The following is a 24,450-nucleotide window of genomic DNA, read 5'->3' on the forward strand; positions in this document are numbered from 1 at the left end:
ATCTGGGTTCTGAATCCGTATCTGGAACCAAGTTCCCTGGCATGTTGTTGTGGCTGTGCCAGATGGCCAACGAGCTCATCTAAAAGGGGCAGCACTTAAAGGACGAAGGAGTGGTAATGGTAAGGGTAAGGGAAGTGCAATTCCACCACGAATGCAATGTGCATTGGCCGGATTAGATGAGCTACTTGAGCGGCGGATTAGGCTACTTCAAAGGTCCCGGATGACCGGAGCAATTTATTCAATTAAAGTAGAAAGCTTCGGTGGAAAGTTGCTAGGGGCAGCTATCTGAAGAGGAAATAAATATAATCAAAATTGTTTCGAGTTCGGGAATTTCACTCTACATTCGAGTAGAATCCATATTTAAATTGCTTCACTTCGTAATTAAATATATACGCAAAAAAATTGAAGTTAATTGGCAAAGTATATGTCAAATAATTAAATTTTTAATTCCTAAATTCTTAACGCGGCGTATACTTAATATTCCTCGAGTGTAAAAAAGGTTGCCTACTTTGCAGGGCCCTATGCAAACACCAAAACCCAAGCCAGTGAAAGCGAGGCCAGTGAAACTGTATACGCAATGGCATAATGATACCCAACCACCCTTCCCCTCCGTCTATGGCCGCTCCCTCTGCCGACACACCAATTACCATGGAACATTCGACCCCCGTTGAAGCCCCAGGGACGCCCTCTAATGAGTGTCGGCGGTTTCTGTGGCTCGAGCAAACAGTTCAGCCGGGAAAAAACTTGCATAAAATAACCAAATTATGCCAAGGCAGGACAGCAGAACAGCAGGACTGGAGAACTGGAGAACTGGACCTGCCATTATCCTGCCATTCGCTGCTCATTAGACGCAATTCCCCAGCAATAGAATGCTGGCTTAGATGGCGCGAGAGTGAGCAGTGGCACATAATAAAAATCTCATATTTTATTGAAATTGGTAATGCGAGAGCGCTTTGAGAGCTGGCATGAAAATGCAAAGTGAAACCATCGCAACGCAGTGGGAGGTGTGAAAGAGAGGGCGAGATGAGTGCAGAAAGAGAGAGAGCTTTCCTTTTTGGTCCTTTCAACACATTTTACATTTGCATATCGTTGATATTCATTTTGCTGCTGCGACTGTCATTTCTGGAATTGTATTTTAAGATTTTCTGGGCACTTGCAAGTACATTTGAATTGATTTTGAATTTATGATGCCAAAGAGTAGATTTCAAATTGGCTATAAATATAGTTGCAACTAACCATTTATTATAAGTTTGTGTGACTGTTATAAATATAGTTTCTACTAACTATTTAGTATAAGTTTGTGGAAGGTACATTCTTAAATATTTTTTAAACACCATTTTTGGCTAAATCAACAGTTTAAATACCATTTCTAAGCCTCAATCAACTACTAAATTAAGTTATAGAGCACAACTAGTAGGACTTTCATTCCATTTTTGTTTTTGGTAAAAACAGAAAGTTGTTCTTCACCAGTCTAATTTGCATAGAAAATTGAATTTGCTTGTAAGAGACCAAGTCGTGTCGCCTTGGAGCCCAGTGTTTTGTACTTTCCGCCCGTGGAACCACCCTAGACCACCCTAGACCACTCACATAAGCCCTCCCACCCCAATCTGCTGGCATTCTGTGCCGTCTTATTTATGCGTTTTCGCCCCCAACCACCTCACTTTCACCTCACCTGCCAATGGCCTCAGTAAGCGGATTCCCTTTTTGCAGTTCAAGAGTCGAGGCTTTTCCCTTCGAAATCCACAGTGGCCCCGCCCTTTGTGCCGCCTTAAGCTGATTTCCCTTTACTTCCGTTGGACCCATGAAGCCCCCAGTCTTTTCATCATTGGCCGTTCAAGAGAACTCCGCTGGATTCCATCCATCCCCCCCCCACCCACTCCAAACATCACATCTTTGTCCATCTAACAGGACAAAGTGCATTAAACTCATTTGCCAGCCAAACGGCTTTCAATTATAATTTTTGTTAATAATTCATTAGCCCAATGTGTTGCCCAAAATGCAGCGGCGACCAGGATGCTAATGCTAATGTTGCACTCGATCCTGTGGCTTTTCCGCCGACTGATGTATGCCGGTTATCCTTTTTGTGCGCCCCAAAGGGAGAATGCACCATGTGCGCTGGGAAAAGCGACGCAAAAGTAGACGAGTAATTTGGCAGATGCCAAAAAGTTTTCACTTTTCATAAGTTTAATGCTCTAAAAGTGTTTTCCCATAAATACTTAAATATAAATTTAAGTTTAAGCTTGCAAGTAAATATGTTTTTTATGAGCTTAAGAATATGCTATGCTATGGTTGTATATTTTAGAACCCATGGTTCTATAAGCACTGAGGCTCCAACTTCCTGTGTGCCATCTCCTCGACTGGCAGGCAACTGACTGGAGTCTCCCACTTGGCTTGCCATGTGGTTGCTAATATCATTTTGGACACACCGTCGCATCGATGGAAGGAGAACGTAACGAAACGAATCGAACTGGACTGGACTGGACACATGTCTCGTCGTCCTGGATGGACATCTTCCCATTCCACGGCTGTCTGCTTTCCCTTATCGCCTCATCAGCTGGCTAACTGACTGCCTCTCCGTGTGCCTGCTGTTGATGGCCATTTGCCACCCAATCCAACTCCAGCTCCAACTCCATCGCCACGATTTGGTGCTGGACCACCTGCCCATTCCATGTGGCGTTGTGCGGCTGGGTGATAAATAAAAACTGTCTGCGCCTATGTGGCTACTGTCTGAATGTATGTATGTTTTTTTAACATTTTTCTTTCCGTGTTTTTTTTTTTATTTTTTTTTTTTGGGTTTTTTGGGAACATTGTCTGACTTTTTGCCATGTAAGCTGAGACCAAAAAATAAACAGCACCCCAACCATTTTGTATGGCATTGTCATTGAAACACATGCCAAACAAAGGATGCAGCCGAAAAAATTCAATTTCACTGTGTTCCGCATTTGCGCCCATCCAATTCATTCATCCATTTTGGCGAAAAACATTTGGCCATTTAAGGATGTCAATGTGGATTGGCCAAAACCGAGTGGGCGTGGCACTGCAACATCAGCAGCAGCATCAGCAGCAGCTTAACATGTTCATTTTGGCCCGCTCAGTCATGAATTCATAAATCAAAAGCAAGGCGTCAATAAAGCAGCCAAAAAATAGTTCAAGTGCATGGCAAAACATATATATAAAGAGGAGGATTCGTTGCGGGGATCAAAGGATGTTTGCTTTTTCCAAATCAAACTCATATCGGCGGAATGCAAAATTCAAAAAAACAGACAGCAAAAAAGTGAAATGAATGCATGAATCGATTGCCATGAATGCAAACACTTTTTTTTTGGGGGGGGAATTAAAATTCCAGCTGTCAGCTGAGAAAGCTTAGTTTTGTGCGAAATGGATTTTCCATTAAAAACACGCTTCATTTCGGCGGAACAACAATAACATGGGGAATTCAAAATAAAATAAAATTCAATAAATAAAAAATAAAAACCCCATTGATTGCTTTTTTACGATTTCTCTGAAAAATGGCGAGGCTTTTTGAAGTAATAATTAATTTAATATATAATACTAACAAGTATAAAAACGACTGAGCATTTTTCGCTAATGAAGAAATTCAATCTGCTGAAGGGTCATCAAATATCCATTGCTCACTGTACAGGTGACGAGCGCTAATGATGTCGCGACTGGCCGCCCAAATCCCCCAAACGAACTCCCTCTCCGGCCGATTACCCAGACATTAAATGGTTGCCCCAGCTGCTCCTGACCAATCCTCCAACGCCCACATCCCAAATCCCACTCATCGTTTGGTCCATAAAGCATCGACATTTGCTGCTAATTACATTCTGTGGTCGGCATAACAAATCCCGCGGCGAAAAAAAATACGAGTATATATATGTATGTATATTGTATGAACTGGGGCGGAAATGGAAATGGGAGGCATACGCACATGTGACCACGCCCCCTGCTCCACGCATATTTATGATTGATGACGAAGGGCAGTCGGATGTGAAAGGTATCCGGAACAGGAAAAAAAAAAATATCAGCAAAAATGTGCAAACAAAAGCAGGGGGAAAAAATCTGTTAAACTCTGGTCCTTCGAGCCGGATCCGATTCGATTCGATTGGGAGGCAAACCAGGCCAAACAACAAGTAATTAAAATACCAGGCAGGCAAATGGATCGTACTTTCGTTCTTTCACCGACCATATGACCATATGACGCCACAATGCACTGTGTCCAGTTCGAACATATTGATTGATTTTTAATTACAAACTACACATATGTACAGATATAGCCAACACGAAGCCGATGTTAACAGGGTAGGAGGATGGTAGCACTCCGAGTGGAAAGCAGGTGGGTAGATGATGATGGCCAGATGGGGGACTACTTCAATTTCAATTAAATGGCTTTTTATTAAACGCATAAACAATGGCAAAGGAGGAGCACTGCGTAGTCGTCCTGCATCCTAATGGGGATTTAAGGACTTTTCCAAAGCGCTCGCCGTATAATTGAGGCAGCATCGCTCGCCACCGTTGACGCATGCAATTAGCAATCGATGGAAAAAAAGGAGCATCCAATTGAGGAAAAAATGTGGGCAACAGTGGCGAAAGGGGGCGTGGCCGGTGGCAGGTGGCAGTTGGAAAGTGCAGACAATTTCCGAGGCACGAAGCACTGAAACAGCAGCAAAAAGCAAGAAGGAAGCAGCAAAATGCAAAAGTTGGGGGAAAAACTTTTGAACATCCTACAAATACGAAATGTACTGCGAAAAAAAATTAAACAACAAATAATTAAATAGATTATTAAACAATTTCATGAATCAGAAGTCAGAAATATTGAACATGAAAAGGGTTTGCAAAATGCATAATGCAAAAGCATTAGACCTTCGAATCATTTTAGTGGAACTGGAAGCTCTAAGAATCTAACAAAGCTTAAAGCAATTAATCAAAATGCCTAATTTTCTTGCAGTGTAGAGGAGAAAGAAGTGGAAATTGGAGTGGGCTTTTGCAAGTGGCAAACGGACGTTGCAATCAATGAGCCATTGTTACGGCGCGTTCAACGATTGAAAATTGCTAAGCTGGCAGGAAAAAAAAGGAGGGAACCAGAGAAAAGATTTTCACTCAAATAAAGAGGGTGCGTGCCGTTCCCGCTTTTCCAGTGCATCTCAAAAATGCGTTTATATATATAAATATATATATATATATGTTTTATTATTAGGTTTATAAAAATGTAAGATCAAATGCCAGCTCAATTGGTTTTCCACACATTCATTTAATGAAAGATTACTTGCAAGCACTAACAAAAATCAATAGCAGATTCCGAGAGTGGGTAATTAAAACAATTTTGCTTACATAGACTAATTAAAAATAGTGATTGAAAAAAGGGGTAAACATTTTGCGCGGCTTTAATGAGTTTCCTGCGCAATCGGCGAACACGTGATAATTGCTGGCTTAGAATACAAGTTGAAGTTGGAAGGAGTCGTTGCCTTATTGAATCTGTACAATTTGTTGGACATTCCATTATATATCCTTTGTATCCCTTATCCTGGCTTTCAGCCATTACCTGTTCTATGCTGTTCTATCTGCCAGTTCCATCCAGGTTCTCGTAATTTCAATTGTCTATGCAAAAGGCTTTGAATCACAAAATGGCCAGCCCATTCTTTGTGCACTGCGCGAAATGATGGCATTGCTTGCGAAAAAGTTGCCTGCGAGATTAATAGAAATAATCGGTATATCCTGTGAATATGATTAAATTCATAATATAGGGTTTGCTCTTTCCTTGTAAGTTGTGCATTTCTTTAAATGCTATTTAACGATAGCTAAGCTATTGCCCTTTTTTTCTCAGTGCAGACTCCAGGCCGTGGACCATCTACAGTCCGGCTCCATCTCCTTTTTATCAATCCCTGCCTGCTGACCACTGCTGGCTTTTGGCTTGGCCTTTGTTTTTCCCGCCTTTTGTGAATGGGCGCTCGTTGCTCATGCCACTACTCATGCTACATGGTGCTTCTCCTGTCCAAATCCCATTCTTGGCACCCATTGTCTACCATTTGCTGCTCGAGTCTGATAAATTTCAATGAATTTGCGAACGCAGCAGCGAGTCCCGATTCTAGTCCTCGTTTTCGTCCTGTTCCTGATCCTGGTCCTGGTCCTGGTCCTGGTCTTGGTCCTGGTTACATTTCTTTGTTTATCTTTATACATTTACAATTAAAAGGGCTTGGCATTGTTGTCCTGTCGTAATATTAATGAATCTTCCCCTGCCACGTGTGTGTTATCATGTTTTTGCTGGCTACGCAGGACATCACAGGACATCGCACATCGCACAGGACCCGCTGCTGCTCGTTAATTGATTGCAATTTGTATATGTAAATTTCGCAGCGTATGAATGTGCCCACATTTATTTTTTTTTCCCCTCCCCCCATTAATTTTTTGTTTTCTGTGCCCTCATTGTTGTGCAAATTTGTGTGGTCACATGTGTTTGTTAATTTACCGCACCCACAACACCATCGCCATCGTTTCAGCAAACGATTCACCAAATTGCCATATTAAGCTAAATCAATAAATTAATAATTATCGCTGAACTCACCCCCTCCTCCTTGCCCTGCAGCAGATGAACGGCCCCGGAACGCTGGATGCCCGGCAGGAACCACATCGGATGGGTGACCAGGAGGCGCTCCATGAGTCCCAAATCGCATGGCGGTGAATTGTCGCTGGAATCGCGGCTGCTCTCCTCGCCCTCGTCCTCGTCCTCCGCCTCCACGGGCTCCTCACCGTCGTCCTCGCTGGACGTCTCGCCCTCCGCCAGGATGCCGCCCTCCGAACTGGACACCAGAGATGTGCGTGACTGCAAGAGCAACAAAATGGGATAGATTTTAGAAATATACTCTTCTGGTGGAAAACAACACTTTAATAGTAAAATACAAATGAGTTAGTACTGCCCACTACTGTATGAAACAATAATACCGAACTTTGGCCGTTTTGTTGGATTCCAATTTGACATACGCCCTTTTAGGCTAATGTACCATCTTCTAGCCACCGGAAAAACCGAGAGAACCAAGTGGGTTACAAACTTGCTGAGCAGCTGCTGGCGGCACACACACTTGACCAAGTTTGGGGACACCAGTGCGCTGCGAATGGAAAAGCAGGCAGAAAACCTGGCCAACGAAACTGCGACACTTGACACATTGCTTCTGGCTACATTGGCTGTGTAATCTCCAAACAGTGCGAGTGCAATTCCATGTCGTGATATTTTCTAGAATGGCTCGCAGCAGCTCGTAGCAGCTCGGCATTAAAGCTGAAGCCGCCATCCAGAAATTTCCAGCAAAGTTTTTCCGGTGGAAAATGTTGCCGCAGGCGGGGTTTGCAGGGCAAACAAAGTGAAACAAAAACACAACAATTCTATGGCAGCAGCAGTCGCGTCGTTCGTTGTAGGCGTTTTTAATTGAAAATTGCCAAGGGCTGGCTTTGAAGTTTGCCATCTCTTTATTTCTGGGCTGTAGCATACTTTTCAGCAGTGGGCGGAGGTTTTTTGGGGGGTTTTTACGCCAAGTATAGCAGTGTGTGTGCGGGTGTGTGCGAGTGTGTGCGAGTGTGTGGGTGTGTGTGTCATCCCTTCCTGTCACAGATGATGATGTTTGCCAACAGCCAGCGATGCCAAAAATGATGCCACAGCTTATGCTTATGCATTTGAAAATTAGTTGAACGAAGAGGGTTGCATGCCTTGCAACGAGTAAAATATTTCCACAATTTCAGGATATTACCTTAAAAATAATCAAATTAAAATGTGAACTGATTGGCTATAGTTAGATGTATATTTCCGCGCAACCATTACTTAATTAGAAATTCCTTTAAAATACCCTGATTTCGCACGGCTGTACCCGTTTAATTTAAAATGCTTAATAATCCCTTCATTAGAGAACGAAACCATCGAAGCGTTTGCTTTTGGCTTTTGAAAAAAAGAAGTCTAGTGGTTTTCACCCCTTTAAACTTCACTCGTTACCACTAACAACGCCATGGATCCGTGTTGCCTTTTCCTGCTTTTCCTCAGCTGGTAAACCTTTTATTTATTTGATTTTTTTTGGTCCTTATAGATGCTAAAGTGGTGGCAAGTGTCAAATTAGGTTGGCTGGCTCACCTTTTCTCAAATACATCAACCAGAGATGCATATCTCACGCTATTGCTTAAGTAAATTTGAATTTGAATAACGCTCCGGCGGTGAATTTTAATTTTTGATGTCATTTATTAAACGGGTTGGCCGTGGGCGTGATGGAATGGGTTTTGGGTTTGGGTGGCCAAAGTGAAGAGATCAAGTTTCAGGGTGTCATTTCACGTTGCTCAGTGCAGTGACTTCCTTTGAGGCATTAATCATACGCCGAGTTGACAATGGCAGCAGGAAATAAAAACCAAACGAAAGAAGCTGCCACGGACATTCAGACAGGGGTCTTAAGACAAACGCAATGAAATGGAAATGCAAAATGTTCGTCTGTTTATTTGCCAACCATTTAAATGCGAATAATATACAGGGGGGGACCTCAAAAAAAAAAAGGAAAGCCCCAGCAGACAGATGATGGCAGCAAAAAAAAAAAAAAAAAAATATGGAAAATTGCGCAAATCCCTTGAAGAAATGTTTGAAATTTTTCAGAGCTCACAGCGGGCAGCCCCCCTCATCCCAACAAAGAACCCGGCAAAATTGTTGCAAAATTATGCTTAAATCAAAAATCACAGCAGCGGCAACAGAAAAACGCGCACTGCAGGCGACCGTTTTCAGCGACTAGCGAAAAGGAGTTTGGCGCAAAAAGGACGACTTCGCTCGGGCAACCCTTGTGTCCCGGGTGTCCTGGCGGTCCTGGCTGGTCTTGGGTATCCCTGAATATCCTGGCTACTCGATGCGAAGGCGGAGCGTGGTGACTGCGAATGCTGCGCATATTTTATACCCTGCATTAGGTCTTAAGTATTGCTTATTACGTCAGGGTTCTTTTTTCGGTTTGCCTTTTATTCGCTCGCCCGGGAGCCCAAACTATTTCCAAAGTGGTCGAATTAAGGAGCCGGAGGGGCTTAATGGTTGGGACGACAAATGCAACCCGACTTTAGATACCTAATTATGTTCATCTAAATGCGAGACTATTAAAGTGCCGCTGTGCGACAAACAGACAAGTTTTAGAGCAACAGTACAAAAAATTAGATTTTTAGTTAAGACAAAAGATCTTGCCAATAGTAATACCATATTGGAATGAAATGAATGACCAATAATGGGAATGAAGCCATAAAAACATTTCTTATCCAACCAGGGGACAACGTAAATTGAACGCATCAAGGATAAACACAAGCATCTCCTCTATCAAACAACCAAGTTCCCATTCCCTCGCTCTAATGCGATACTTATTAAGTTAGCCTAGAGCTTCCCCCAGTTCGAATATTATAGCTATCTGCCCAGATCCCACTCATTTGTTTACAGAATTACCAAAACACATAAAAAAAAAAAAAGCAGCACACACACACACACATACAGATACCCAGGCATGGACTTGCAAGGATATCTAATAGCTTTATGTTGAATGAAGCTGGAGGGGATTGCTTGCAGCAACCCCGAATAAAAAACCATAACCGTGCCCAGAATCGACTTCTGAGTAGCCCGGCTGCATTTTTGAGTGGCGAAAAGTGGATGTGGATGTGGATGTGAGTGTGGATGTGAGTGTGGATGTGGATGTGAGTGTGGATGGATGGAAATCTAAGACGAGGGTTGATGCCGCCAATCCTCATAGTCCCCAGACTGAGGACTTTCCTTTTTCGCCGAAATACACTTTGATTTACGCATCGAATACTAAAATAATAGGAAAGCCATTAAAGAGATAGAGAAAAATCCAATGCAAACTGAATGTAAAGTTATGGCAATTACGAGTAGCTGCTTTGCAATTACCTAAATTATAGTTAGCATAATTAAATTGTTGAATACATTATTTAAATACATTTCTCGCAGTGCCATTTCAGATTTGTTCCTGTGCCACTGAGCTTCTGTTCTGTATGGGCTTGTTTGATTTTGGCTTCCTAAAGGAGGGATCTCGTTATGCTGGGCAAACAGTCGCGACTTTAAGCCCATTCTTTATATGTACGAGTATGTATATACATACATATATGTGGCTTCTTTGGAATACTATATGTGCGAGTGTAACTGACAATGCAACAATGGCCAAGCCAAGCAAACTGAGCGGACCAAGTCGGGCCAAAAGTCGAGCCGACTTTTGTGCCAGGGCCAACACTTTCACGGTCATGCGAAAGAAGCGGATGTTGAGAGTTGGCAGTGGAAAATGGAAAAGTGGGAAATGGAAAGTGGGGAATGAGCCAGACTGCGACGACAGACGAAGAAAGTATTCTGGGTTCCGTTCTGGCAGATGTCGAGGACGCACATCATTCTCAGGTCCTGGTTCCAGGATAACTCCGCTCTGCTCTCTCACCTTCCCCGCACTCCTCCCAAATTTGGGCTAAAATATTGGCAAACAATTGTCTGTGTCTGAGGCTTGGTCGGGATTTTGGTCCTGTATCTTTATCCTGCCAATATTGGTGAAATACTTTTGGCCCAAAGTCGATGGCAATATAAAAATTCCCAGCCATTGGCACAATGCGCTGTGCAACTTTACAAGGGGGTTTGCCATTTAATAAATTACACAACAACAAGCAGCAGCAGAGTGAAGTAAAATAAAGAAAATAAAAATGAAGAAAGGGGGTAAAGGGGCAAGGGGGAAACTATTTATTTTACGCCGCCCAAAAACGGGCAATGAAATTTGTTCAAATGCGACAAATGAAGGGGATCTACAAAACGAAAGGAAAAAAAATAGAAATATAGAAAACTGCAAGAACGGAAGTTGCACTGCAGACGGGCGGAAATGAAATCAGGCAATGGAGTTGAAAGGAGTCTAAGGACTCGCCTCGGAAAATCCACTCTTCAGATTTTAAACGTGCAACGCAAATTAAATTTAGGTATATTAATAATTAAATATTTTCAATTAATTACTTAAAGTAAGAGTTTAATTTTATTGGTTCAAGTGATAATTTGTTGTTCAAAATAGTCAATGAAATTTTCTTATGCCTTTAAAGTTTTAGGGTGTATATATAATAATAAATTCCCACATAGGGTTATCTTATTTGGAGGTTGGGCGATTGGCCTGGGGTTAATTCGAAATGACTTCACACCCCCATTCACTTTCCCTTTTGCCGGCTGCTCGGCCGTCCGATCAAGATAATGATACACATGTGAGGGATTTTGTGAAGTGTGAGTGCGAAATCCCCGCATAAAGCTGCTCTTATCGGAATTGCAGGTCGCAGCGTGAAATTAATTTCATAAAAATCATATAGAACGACTGAGTGATTTTTCCAGCCATTGTTCGCACAAAGCTGATTAACAGTCCCACTGTGCACGGTGGCGTTTCAAACCCAAAAACCCCCCCCAAAAAAAAAAAGAGAAAACAGAAAAGCAAGGATAAAAATCCCCTTTCAACTAATAGTTTGACAAAAGGTGAGAGCGATAAGCTGCCGTGCACGTGTCTCAATGGTGCCGTCTCTATCACACCCGCTGTTGCTGTTTCTGTCTCGTGCGGCAAATTGCACTCGAGACTGAATTATTGCCTGGCGCAGCGCAGGAGCCAGTGCACAGCGAGAAAAAGTGCCTGCCAAAGTGGAGAGCTCATCGCTTGTATCAAAAACTATTCAATTAATAGCTTGATATCCTACTTAAACATCAAGTTCTGAAGATTCCCATTTATTTATCCCTCTTTCTCTTTTACATGGACTTATTCTCTCAGTGTAGCAACTGACAACTAGCAACACAACACGGCAACATAAAACGTGCACAGCAGCACATGATGTGATAGTTCACCCAGCGGGAGAAAGAGACAAAGGCTGTGCGGGTGAGTGAGAGGGCAAGAGCCGCAAGTGCAGCAGCCGTGGAAATAAAAGATAAATAGCAGCCACGTAAAATGTTGTTGAATGTTTTAAAAAACCATAAAAACCGCAGAGAATTACATTTAATGGCAGCCAACAGCCAACAGCAGCAGGATGCCAGTGTCCCGAAAAATGGTGGGGATAACCGCAATGGGAACAACAGCAGCTAGACATCACACAGACTGACTGATGTACATATACTCAAATGTATGTACATACATACATGCGTACATACATACGTACATACATACGTTCATACGTATGTTTAGTTAGAGTCCACTCGGAAAATATACATGAACATATATCCATAAAGAGATTTAAAGATGAGTAGAGATACTCATGGGTTTAGAACTAAACGCTAGTATGCCATTATACTACTTAAGTATTTAGTATATAATCAATTCTTTACCAACAATGCATTTTATGAACGCGTAACTAAGTTTTTTTTAATTATTTTAAGGCTGTGAAAAAATGTCGTTATCGAAAGGAACACTCCTTTTTCTTAATGAGCTAGAAAAAAAAACTCTCGAGTGTAAAATCTATTTGTAGACTGTCGCACCATGAATGCATAATTAACAAAGGGGAAATTCAGCAGCACTGCACAAATTGCAAAATGCAAACCAGTAAGAGTCTGCATAATTAACAAACAAGCCGGCTGGGAAAATGTGCAAATTGCCGGCAGCGCTGAAGTGTAAGCTTCCGAATTCTAAATACCAAATGGACGAAAATGGTTGAAATGGTCAAAATGGTTGAAATGCTTGAAATGGGAAATGCAATAAACATTCAGCTCAAGTAATAAGCCAACACATAAAATACGCCATTAAATGGCCGATGGCCAAAAGCGAAGACGAGACGTACAAATGACCAGACTGCGGAGTAAAAGCCAGCCAAGCCAAGTCTTTGGTGGGGTAAAAGTCTGGGGAGGATTGGATGCTGTCAAAAAGTCAAAGCCATTAGGCACACACCAAAGAAGATGCGTCCAGCAGCGACAAAATTGAAACGAGATATGGCGAGTGGGGCGAAATGGAGGCAAGTCCCTTAGTTTTTACCACATTCGACACCAAAAACTAACGCAAATGAACAACGAAATTTAAGCACATACACTTCATTAGATGGACTTTAAACAAGGCCACAAGCTGCTGAGTTTGGGGATCAAAGTGGAGCTCGGGTGACCGCAGGACATGCTCCATACAGACGCCTCATTGGCTTTGACAGGACGCAGCTGAGTTGGCAGGCCGGCCATCCCTTCGAGCCAGATTGCTGCGGTCCTCTGTCGCCCGTGGCACTCGTCCTTTTCGTCCTTTTCGTCCTTTTACGTCCTGCCCACCTGACAATATCAGCAAACATCTCTCGCCTGACAAGCGCCGCAAGAGGCGAACTAAAAATGGAACCTTGCCTTGGAATACCCTATGCTCTAAAGGAATATTACCATTCCAAATGTGCTGCACAAATGAATATTTTATTTCCAGATAGTGATGTCTATTTGCAAGGTGTTCAAACTATCTTTGCAGAGTAACAAAAGTTACTGCATTTTTTATTAAATAATGTCAAAGTACCCCTTCTAAGGGCATCACACAACAAGAAAAGCCCCGGTAGAACATCCTTTTCAAGGAAGAAAAAAGAGGCCTGTGGCCTGGGAATCGGATGCTTTAAGCCGCTGACAAAGCTCCTCTAATACCGCTGCAATTAGCAAACCTGTGCACCTGAGCAAACAGATGGCCCCAAAAAAAAAAGGATGTTGGGGGGACGATGTCCACTCGACATGGCCGGCAGCCAGGAGATTAGAGCCAAAGTTGTTTATGGCCAAGGGAGGAACCCTTGGTGGTGGTGGTCACCGCCGGCAGGGATAAAGCATAATGAAAGTAATAAAGTTCCACACAGTTTCAGACTCGAACTCAGCCCGTTTGGCCCCCACAACTCGAACTCGCACTCAAACTCAAACTCAAACTTACTCGTACATTTGATCGGCGCCTGGCGATAACAACTTGTGTACGCCAGACCAGACAAGCGTAGCAGGTCCTGGCGAATATCCTTCGACCAGCCTTCCCATCCATCCATCCATCCATCCATCCATGTGTTGCATGTGTTTTTTGCATCGCTCTGCGGTTGAGGCAACAATCCTGCACCGGAAAATATTGGCCAGCGGACACAAGGACAACCACTTTGCAACCGGGGCAGACACTTTTATCGCCATCGTTGATGTTCGGCTTGCTGTTGTTTTTATTGAATATTCATAAATGGCCAAAAAGGAGCAGTAGAATCGAATCGGCAACTAAAATGGTCGCTTGTCGACGGCCTCAGCTGTTCGGGAGGCCCGTCTGTCTGTCTGGCCAAGGAATCAATATTTCGTGCCCAGCTGCTGGACAAAAAGGAGGATTCTACCAACCAGTACCAACCAGAGGAGCAAGTAAGGATACACCAAGGAAAACGAACACATCCTTAACGATTTAACTTCGGTACTTGTGTGTAAGTTGCTGGCAAAGTGGAATGTATACTTTTTGTTCAGTGTAGCATGGGCAGTCTGCAAGTGCAACAGGATGTGCAGGCCACAAATTAAAATGTGAGTGCACACACACACACATGTCTGCTGATAGTGCCACGCCCCAGACGAGTTTGTGGCTGCCACGCCCCCTTTGGTAGATTCTGGATTCAGTTGCCAACGATTTTATTGCCTAATTTTGCGAGTTGCCCCTGCAGAAGAGCTATGCAAAATCGAATTTTGGCAACGAGTGACCCTTTTGTATGTACGTATGTTAGTTCGTAAATTATTATGCAATTAGATGGCATGACTGACTTTCTGGCATTCGAAAATGCTTTCAGAATTGATGTGGCATAGCAACGCATATCAAATTAACTAACAAATTGACTTGTCAAACTCTTTTCTGCCCCACGGCAACGCCCACAGCCTTGGCAAAAGGAAATTACAAACCCATTTCCCATTTGGCAGACAGGACGAGACTGCGGGCATACACACACACAACACAAAGCATTCTTCTCAGTTATTAATGAAGAAATCGCAGGGAAAAGCACGCACGACCAGCTCACAATAATGAGGAAAATGCAATGGGGGAAAATGGGCAAATGGAAATGGCGGCAAAAAAGCGACGTGTATTGTAATTTTTATATTTATATACCGATGCGAAAGTCATTTGATTTCATCATTTAATGGATGCCGACACAAAATTATCATTACTATTGTAAGGACGAGAGACACATTTCCGTTGTTGCCGCCCATCAGCGACAAGGGCAACACGTAGCAAATTATGAATGAAAGCCTGGCACAGTGGTAATTGCCACTTGGCTCCTCCGAATGGAGGCGACAAATTTCCGTTGGTTCTCCAAGGGATTGCAAACTGAGTAAACTGCTCAATGAACGATGGCAAATTACAGGAGCAACTCGAGTTGGAAGCCCCAGGAGTCTGCATTAAATATGCTGGATATAAAATGAGATGACTTGTTGGCTTCGGATTTCCTTGGAGGGAATTTCATTGTCCTTTGGAAATTTTTCCTTCATATGCATTATTATTTATAATAATAGCAATATCAGATATCATATATATCAGATAAAAGCTCTCACCTGACTGAGCTCATCCCAGGAGCGACGCGAGCACTTGGGCAGCAGGGCCTGCATGTCATCCTCGAAGGCGCCACCATGGGCCGCGTCCACGACGTCATCCACATCCGCATCCGGATCCACGCTGCTGCTCCGTCGACTGTCTGCTGCATTGGGACTTTGCTTCTGATTCTGATTCGAGTCCAGGGCCGTTCGATTTGAGGGCGATGTCATGGATCCTGGCTGACTGCTCGTGTTATTGTTGTTGAGATTGGACTGGGCCAGGACATTTAGTTTGGCCTGTTGCTGAGATTTTTGTGACTGTTGGCCATTGTGATTGTTGTTTATGTGGTTATTGTTGCCCGTATGGCTTTTACCGCCATCCACAGAGGCGGCATCCAGAGAAGAGGGCGTGGCCACGCCAGAGGGAATAGGTTCACTTGTTCTGCAAATAAAAATCAAGAATGCTTAATTAGTACTGATATAGCAAAGATTTCCGATGCTTTTGCGTAAGAAACTGAAAAATTAATTGTATCTTATTGTTATGAATATATTATTGAATTTGCTAATAAAAAATTGAAAGACAAAGCGCTTCTAAAAGTGCCAAATTTAGTCAAGTGGACTTCCATCTTCGATTTTGGGGTGTCTTAAGGTCCTGGCAAGTGAAAAAAAACCCATCCTACTATGTTCAAACCCATTTGTCAACGGTCTACCCTCAGTCAGCTGTCAAAAGGTTAATTTGCGACACATTTTTTTTCGCTGCCTCCAATGCCGTCGCCAAAGTGGCTAAGTTCACGACAAGGACGAAGGACGCAGGACTCGCATCGTCATGACGCCTCAAAGCGGGCAATTTTACGCCATTTTAACAATATTTCTACGATAGGGCACAAATGTTATTAATGAATGGCTAGAGAAATGGCTAAAGAAAGCGAAACAGAAAGAGGAAAAAAAAAGAAAAAGAAAACAAATTGAGAGCCAGCATGTGCTTCCGCCTTCAACTTCAAGGACTTCGCAACCACAGGACAGCCTGGCTGTTGATGGATCAGCGCCCCACACACACACAAAAGGACCTCTTGTCATAAACAAGAAGGAGATGGCAAGCAGAAATGCCCTACTTCGCCGTCGACTACATATGAAAAGTTGTCAAACACTCTGACATAATCATGTCAAATTAACACGGAACAAACAGGCTGTCAACCTTTCTACCGACTACGCTGGTTCGTTGGATAATAAAACACTCTTAAAGAATTAGGCGGCTTGGGCGGTGGAAAACTTGGGGCAGGCTCAAGGACACGCCAAGACGTACAAGGAAAACACGCTGAAATTTATGGGGATTTACAAAACAAACAACGGCGAGCGATAAACAAAACCAGAAAATGACAGCCGGGCAGGAGAATCGAAAGTAGGCAATCGGTAGACCATAGAGAAACCCATGGCATTGGAATAGCGCCCACTCATGGCAATTAAGATTAAGTGGCGACTATGTAAACGGTCGAGGTTGAGGTTGAGGTTGAGGTGTCCTGTGGCCAAAACAAAACCTTGAGAGTTTGGCCATTCTGCGCGCAGAAGGTCAACTTTGCCATAAAACAAATGTAAACAACTTGATTGTGGAGCCAGTAGTTTCCAAGGACAACATGAAGTGAAAAACTGTAGTACAAGTATCAGTTTCAGTATCGAAGTGGTATACAAATATATGTTATTATCTATCTTATCATTTCGGTTAGCTGTCCATTGAATGACAAGACTTTTGTAGCTCAGCTAGACAGTTTATAGAACTGCAAGTATTTGAAAAATGTCGCTTTCATCTCCATTCCTTATTCACAATCAGGAGTAGAAAGTGCCGGAGCTAACTCAATTATTGGCCTGTAGAAATGTGAAAAGTTTGGCTCGCAATATTTCCTCAATCGGAAGTACTGCAATCCGTAGTGCTGCCCTTTTTTTCCGCTCATCACCCAGTGCAATCACAGTTGGCCCGAAAATTGTCAAAAGTTTTCCCTCATCCATGGGCACACCATGAATATTTACTCTTTGTGCTCCAGAGCCCAGATGAAATCAAAGTGTGGAAAATAAAACAAAAAGTAAGCATATGTATGTATGTTACATGTAAAGAGATGCAGAGGTGCAGGATATATGGGGTTTTGTATCGCAGAATGCGGGTCTAGCTTCAGCTGGATGCGGTTGGATTGGATTGGATTGGATTCGAGTTGGATTCGAGTTGGTCAGGAGCAAAGGATATCTCGCAGATGAGAGGACGGGGAAATGCAAATTAGTTGTGACAGCTTTCAAAAAGTTCAACATAGTTGTCGATGGTTGCCCCGGAGTACTCGACTGCGTCCTCCTCACTTGGCAGCTGGCACATCGAGCTGGAGAAGATGGATGGAAGTGCACAAGAGTTCACAACGTTCAAAGTTCATATGTGCACTTCGAACTTTACATGTAAGTTTTAACTTATGCCACATCAGTATTGTTTATTGCTTTAAAAATCTTCTAAGTTATGTTGTTCGAAATATAAAGTAACCATAAAATATGGTACATAACATTACTATTTACTTTGTTTTATGGATTATGAATAAGCACATTCCAACTGCTTTTTAGCATATTTTCCTCCCAGTGTAGCTGCACTGCATTTGTGATCTAGCCAAAACAGAAACAGAAAAGATGTTGTGGGCAAGGAGGCAAGGAGTTTAACCCCCCTGTCTGTGCCCCAAAGGCAACTCGGAAAACTCAACCGTTTTTGATATGGTAATGTGGCAATGGCAGTGCGTGTGTGGAATGCTCCATTATTAGATTTTTACCCAGTCTTAAGCTCCCTACAAGTTGAATGAAGCCCATGGAGAAAAGGAGTTGCGGGGCAAGCATCGTCGAGAGTGCCATAAAGTAGTAATACTAATTAAGTTGTGTATTATGCATGTGCAGCTAGATGTGGCATGGGATTCAGTGTGGGATTTGGTGTGGGATTCGGAGTGGGTTTGAGTTTGGGTTTGGGAAGACAACTCCCTGTCAGCTCGATGCTGGGTTGCCTGTGGGATGTCGTGGCTTGGCACTCGACTCTCGAGCAGCCAGTTGACATCGTTTAGTTGAGCACTCGCCGCACAATGCAGTCATTCCAATGATGCACTAGTCGAGCACCGACTGGCAAGTGTGTGTGGTAAGATAACCTGGAGGATGTCATCGAAGTGAGTGCCGGAGAAGTTGAGGCCGGAGACTAGGTCACTTTTTGTTGCACCTCAAGCGATATTGCATGCATAATATGATTGGGTTGGGTTACAGGCATTAAACAGGAAGTAGATATGCAAATCAATACAGTTGGAACAACTAAATTAGTTGAAAATTTACAAAACGATATGGAAGTTGAAAAAAATAAGACGAATGCTTCTAAATTATCGATATATTCATGTTCGTTCATTACCCGAAGAAAGAGTACTTCAGTGGAATCACTCAAATGGCATCACTTCACTCACCTTGCTTTTGGATGACCTTTGAACTGCGCCACCTCGGCGTAGCGTCGTCCCAGGGGAACCTCCTGTGGACTGAGTAGGGAATCGCAGTGGAGCACAGGAGCCACCGACTGGACCGACTGATCGCCCACCGGAAGACTCATGCCCTTGATCAGACGAGCAGCGGGATCCATGGTGTTGGCGCCCTCGGAATTTCTATTGGCGAAATTCTTGAGCTGCTCCCGTAATGAGTAATCCGCTGAACTGGAGCATGAGGTGGACTCCGACACGGAGGATGTCGAGCTGGATGAATGGCACCTGGTCACCGATGGTGATGGTGATGCTGTTGGTGAGTGCATATCCTGGCCAGCATTGCCATTCTGCAAGTCCTGATAGGCGGCATGGGCATCCTCGGAGCCACTGGTACTGCCACTACTGCTGGTCGTCGAGGAGGAGGAGGACTGATTGCTCTGACTGGTGGTATTGGAGACACAGCTATCCATGCTGGCCGTCGAGTTGCGATTCGGATTCTCCCTGGGCTTTGTCTGGTCCACCTTCTTGGTGTCCTCATCCTCATCCACTTCGATGTCGTGCACCTGCTGCGGCACTATAATCAAGGAAGTACGCTTCCTCAGCGTATCATCCTTGGCATTCATGTTCTGTTTGAGCGTCTTATCCGACTTGGTGGTGTACACAATGACCTCCACCTTCGAGGCGTTCTCCGCACAGGACACCATCGATGAGCCTGCCGATGCTCCAGCTCCTCCTGCAACTGCTGCTGTTTCGTGCGACATCCTGCTGCAAAGTCGCTTCAATTTAGATACTATGCTATGCCAAATCGAACTGACAGGACAGGGGCAAAATGGAAAATTGAAAATTGATGCTACCAACAACATGCAACTCATAAACGAAGACTACTCCACTCGCCCACATGTGTCAATCTTTTTTATTGATTCCGACATTAAATACCCGTGGCGAAGCACCGCCTCCATAAATGCCATATCGGATATCGTGCATATAGCACATCCGATGAACCACTCAGAACATGTATTTTAATACCACCCGGCCACGTTGTGGCTTTCAAAATGTTATTACCAATAAAAAATGCCAAGACAAACACATTCGCAGTCTGCGGTGGTATTATGTAACTGCAGTAAAATTAAAAACAAAAAAAAGGGCAACACCTGCCAACCAAATGGAAGTCGGAGACAATTTTTGAGTGCCCAGCTTAGGGTATTGATAGGTTTAGTCAACCGACTTGCCGCCGCAAAATTAAGGATCTTCAATACCCTTAAAGTCATTTAACTTGGGATTTGATCAAAGATTTTAATATGATTTATAAAACTATGAACTTCAAAAATGCAATTTGCATTTATAAAACTATGAACTTGAAAAATGCAATTTGCATTTATAAAACTATGAATTCAAAAAGCCAATTTCCATTTATAAAACTATGAACTTCAAAAAATGCAATTTGCATTTTCTTAGAAAATACATTTCTCTATGCATACATTTTCTCTAATGTTTTTTTTTTCATAAATTTCAAGAGCTCCAGAATAATGGATGTCCATTAAGAGCATATGACATTCGACCGATTGACAAGCAGACTTTTATGGTTTTCATGAACTTTTAACAATAATTCGTGTGTCAGAACGCAAGTGTCTGTCTTGGGTTTTTTTTTTGTAGACCTGCAGCGGCGACTTCCGTGTGCACGTATCCATTACATTATGTCGAAAAAAAAAATTATTAAACATTTCTTGGCATAAGTGGGGTTTTCTTCGGGGGGAAAAAAAGCTAAATGAACAAAATGCACAAAATAAAAACAAAAGGTGACCGCTGGCTGAATGGAATGGCCCATATTTGTGGGAATGAACTGCCATTAGAACGCTGGCTTGTGTAAACAACAGTTTGTGGCGATAAGCAATTACAAATATTTGCTGGCTTTGTTTTGACATCAAACGAAATTGAAAGAAACCCCCGCAAAAGTAATATTAATAAGAAAAGAAAAACGAAGAAAAAAATAAAAATAAAGGAAACACAGAAACATTTACGAGAACGAGACGAACCAGATCAGAGCGACCAAAAACCAAAGTGGGTTTCGTTTTTCGTCGTTGTGGTCGAGTAAATTCTTAATTTATTTATTTGTGGTTCGGCCTCAGTTCACATCACCATCATCAACATCATCATCATCATCATTATCATGGACGGAGTATGTACATATGTGGAATCGTATGTTATATACATAGGCCCTCATGTCTCTGAATCTTTCGTCATTCGGTTAACTAAATATTGTCAAAGTCTTGAAGATTTGTCGCAATTTCCGTTTTATCGCGAAAGACCCACTCCAAACGGCAAACAGAAACGGATTTTGCGTGTCTCTAAATATTTCTTGCAAGATTCATCATCAAACGAATCATTAATCAAGGATATATATATAGACGACTAGATATCTAATATATCTGTGCTTTCTTTGAAACATATTTAGTCACTTCCAGTTTTGTGATTAAGTGGCTTGAGCTTAATGAAGAAGATCTTCTTTGCGTTGATGGAATTAAATAGTACTAAATATTTGATTTCTTTAAGTTACCGATTTTGAAAACATTCACAGCCACTATGGTATTTTTTAAATATGAATAATTGTGTTTTGCCGACAACATACACCCACTTTTCCCACGTATTTTGCTTTATGAACATCGCTGTTCGAATACTAAGTGTTTCGGAATATTGCCATCAATGTTTTTCACTCCATGTCTGGCACTGTTTCCCTTGGCTGCACCTCTCCAAATTCCAAATTCCAATTCCCCCACAACTCATCAGTAGTAGTACTCTGTGATATTTGCCTGCACTTTTCCGCATATACACCCCATACACCCCGTGACTGTTGTAACTTTCACGATTTCGCCGATTCAGTCGTGCTCTGGTTGGATTTCGAATGCAGAATGCATTGGACAACGAATACACATGAAATACAAAAAATACAAATAAACATTTCGCAATTACCTGAATCACTTGACGAGCCAACAATGACAACAATTATAGAAGTGCCTTTACATTACATTATTATTATATATAGAGACAATCGTGTTCGACATATTCGTAGCTATTCGATTACATTTGATTGCTTGTGTACTGTAGCATTTAATTCGCTTGCGAAAGATACACATATGCCATACGTTATTTCTGTGTGTTCCCAATGCGATCCCCCGAATGATTCTGATTCATTTCGCTGGATGAATTTCCTTGTAAATATATTACCATAAGTTGTCTCGCCTTCAAATGGTTTCGAGTTCGAGTTTTGGGGAGTGGGGAATATGGCTGTGGCTGCTTCATTCGCAAACATTGCTTTTTATTATGAACTATGCAAACTTTATTTTGCCCAGTTGCCATTTCTGATTATTATGCAAAGTGTGAAACGCAATTGTCAACAAATTGTCAACCAAACTTGGGCTAGTTGAGCAGTTTTCTTCGTATTTCCATTCTAATAAGGAGGAGGGCACGACGGTACCCAACTTGGAATCATTCGGTTCATTTTGGATTTTGGGTTGGCTGCCAGGCGAAGATTGACGCGATTGAATGAATGTCGCGTGCAATGGAGCGCGCTGTTTGCTTTTGCAATTTGCCAAGTTATTTTTATGGATAGCCATCCAGCGTTTTGGCCATTGTATGAGTAGTGGATGGTGATTGATTTCAAGGCCAGAAGGCGACGTATTTGTACCGATAAAGCACCCGTCTCAAACAAGAAATGATTGAATATTTACCATTCAGCTTTTATTTGGTGTCTTTAAAATCATTGAAAATGTATGACATATATTATACGAGAAGCAGAAAAGTTTGAAATTGATCTCATAAGAAATGTGACAACTTAAAACCCTTACCATTTCTGTTTCATTTTATGAGTCAAGCATAAATTGCTTTCAAATCGTACCTATTTCATTGTACATACAACATTCTAAGCAAATGTATACATATATACAATTATTAAGCACTACTCTAAGTGCATCTATCAACCGGAATGCAATTAAAACCATCCCATGAATGTGATTCATATGCGAGTGAATGAGTGAGTGAGTGAATAATGAATGAGTGCTTATCGCTTATTGCCCAACAAACGAAACAGAAACTGTGTTCTGTGCTCTGTGCTTCCGAACTCTGGGGATTCCGTAAGTGGAATGCAATAAACTTGGAGCTTTGCCCACTCCATTCATTTTTGCGTTTTGGGGCTCCCTAACTTAAAAGTCGAAATTATTATTTTTTATATTTATTTCCCATCCATATGTGGGCGCTTTTTTTTTTTGTTGTTCTGCTTTTGGGTGGCCACGTTTCGCGCTTTTGTGTTTAGTAATTTTTCAATTCTATCCCCCGGTGGTTGAGGTATATGTGGTTTTTTTTTTGGTTTTTTTTTTTTGGGGGGGAGGGTGGTGAGATCTTTGCCCCGGTGGTTGCTTTTTGTCTGCCTTGTTACTACAAATTATCGGCAGTACGCTCGGCACGTGCGCGACGTGTTTCCACAGCGGGGGTTGGGAAATGGGCAAAGGGAAAAGGGTCGTGGGGGGGGGGGGGGGGGGTAATGTTGGGAAATGGGGTTTTCCTTTCCACAGCCCTATTTCCCTATCCATGGTTTTAGTGTAATTGATTTCGCATTGCAATGAATGCGTTTACTGCGTGCCAGGCTCAACGATTTTGAGGTCTTTGATGGTTTGACTTTTGTTATTATGCTTCTTTGTGCGTTCCGGGATTTCAATTTTTCAGGATTTGCTCAAGAGCGCTCTTTATTAATTCGATTGTTTAAATCAAGTTTATGGCAGCTTCACATTTCTGATTGCCTTTCATTACCATTCATTTCATGATTTCAGGTAGTGCAAAACAATGTCTCATAATTTTTTAACTGATAATTAAGACCCCGAAAAGAAAAAGAAACAAAAAACTTTTTTAAAGCCAAACAAGATCATAATATTACAATTTAATAACTAGGAACATTTCTGCAGAGAAACCAATATATTTTACAGTGATTCCGTATCGAACTGAAATCGGCGGAAAGTGCGTGAAAATCGGAACGGGGTCGTGTGTATGTGTTTTCCCGTCACTCAATGGCGACAACATTAGCCAAATTGATTTCGACAGCATTCGCTGGTCATTGAGGTTTTCTTCTTGGCATCCCGCCGCTCTATAAGCCCCATTCCACTCCACTCTATAATATATGCTCCCCCTAACTCTATAGTGCTCAAGGCCTTAGCAATCCACCTACAAGAAATCCACGCCCACGTTGTGTCCCCCAAAATGCGATGTGGAATGCCAGACGTTGTGGCATTTAGAGCTCAAGAATCAACAACAACAAAAAATCGAGTATATATGTATCTACGAGCGACAAAAACAAAAACAAACAGAAGAACACAAACAACTTTGAAATGTTATCTAAATAAATATATATAACCTGCGACACGAGTCTATAAATTATGTAAATGTAAGTTCCGTTTATTTCAATGTTTCTCCATGTCCCCTTCTTCATTTCTTTATAATTTGTTTGGTGTTTGGAAATTTTCGTAAATTTTA

The 24,450-nt window shown here is 42.3% G+C and overlaps 1 protein-coding gene across 6 annotated transcripts in view; it reads right to left on the reverse strand.

The window, feature by feature from the left end:
* The window catches only part of LOC6526023 (protein sprint), a 91,245-nt gene that overhangs the window by 14,403 nt on the left and 52,392 nt on the right, over positions 1 to 24,450 (reverse strand). For 3 of the 6 annotated variants that reach the window (XM_002101804.3, XM_039370115.1, XM_015191112.2), the window contains 2 exons: positions 15,488 to 15,908; positions 6,563 to 6,820 (listed from right to left, as the gene is read on the reverse strand). In XM_002101804.3, coding sequence (XP_002101840.2) covers positions 6,563 to 6,820; positions 15,488 to 15,908 — 679 coding nt within the window. Of the gene's footprint in view, positions 1 to 6,562; positions 6,821 to 15,487; positions 15,909 to 18,924; positions 19,699 to 24,450 lie in introns of all 6 variants that reach the window. The other 3 variants (XM_039370116.1, XM_039370117.1, XM_039370118.1) reach the window with 2 other exon arrangements.

This window comes from Drosophila yakuba, chromosome X, assembly GCF_016746365.2.
Source record: "Drosophila yakuba strain Tai18E2 chromosome X, Prin_Dyak_Tai18E2_2.1, whole genome shotgun sequence".
In the NCBI taxonomy this organism is placed as follows: domain Eukaryota; kingdom Metazoa; phylum Arthropoda; class Insecta; order Diptera; family Drosophilidae; genus Drosophila; species Drosophila yakuba.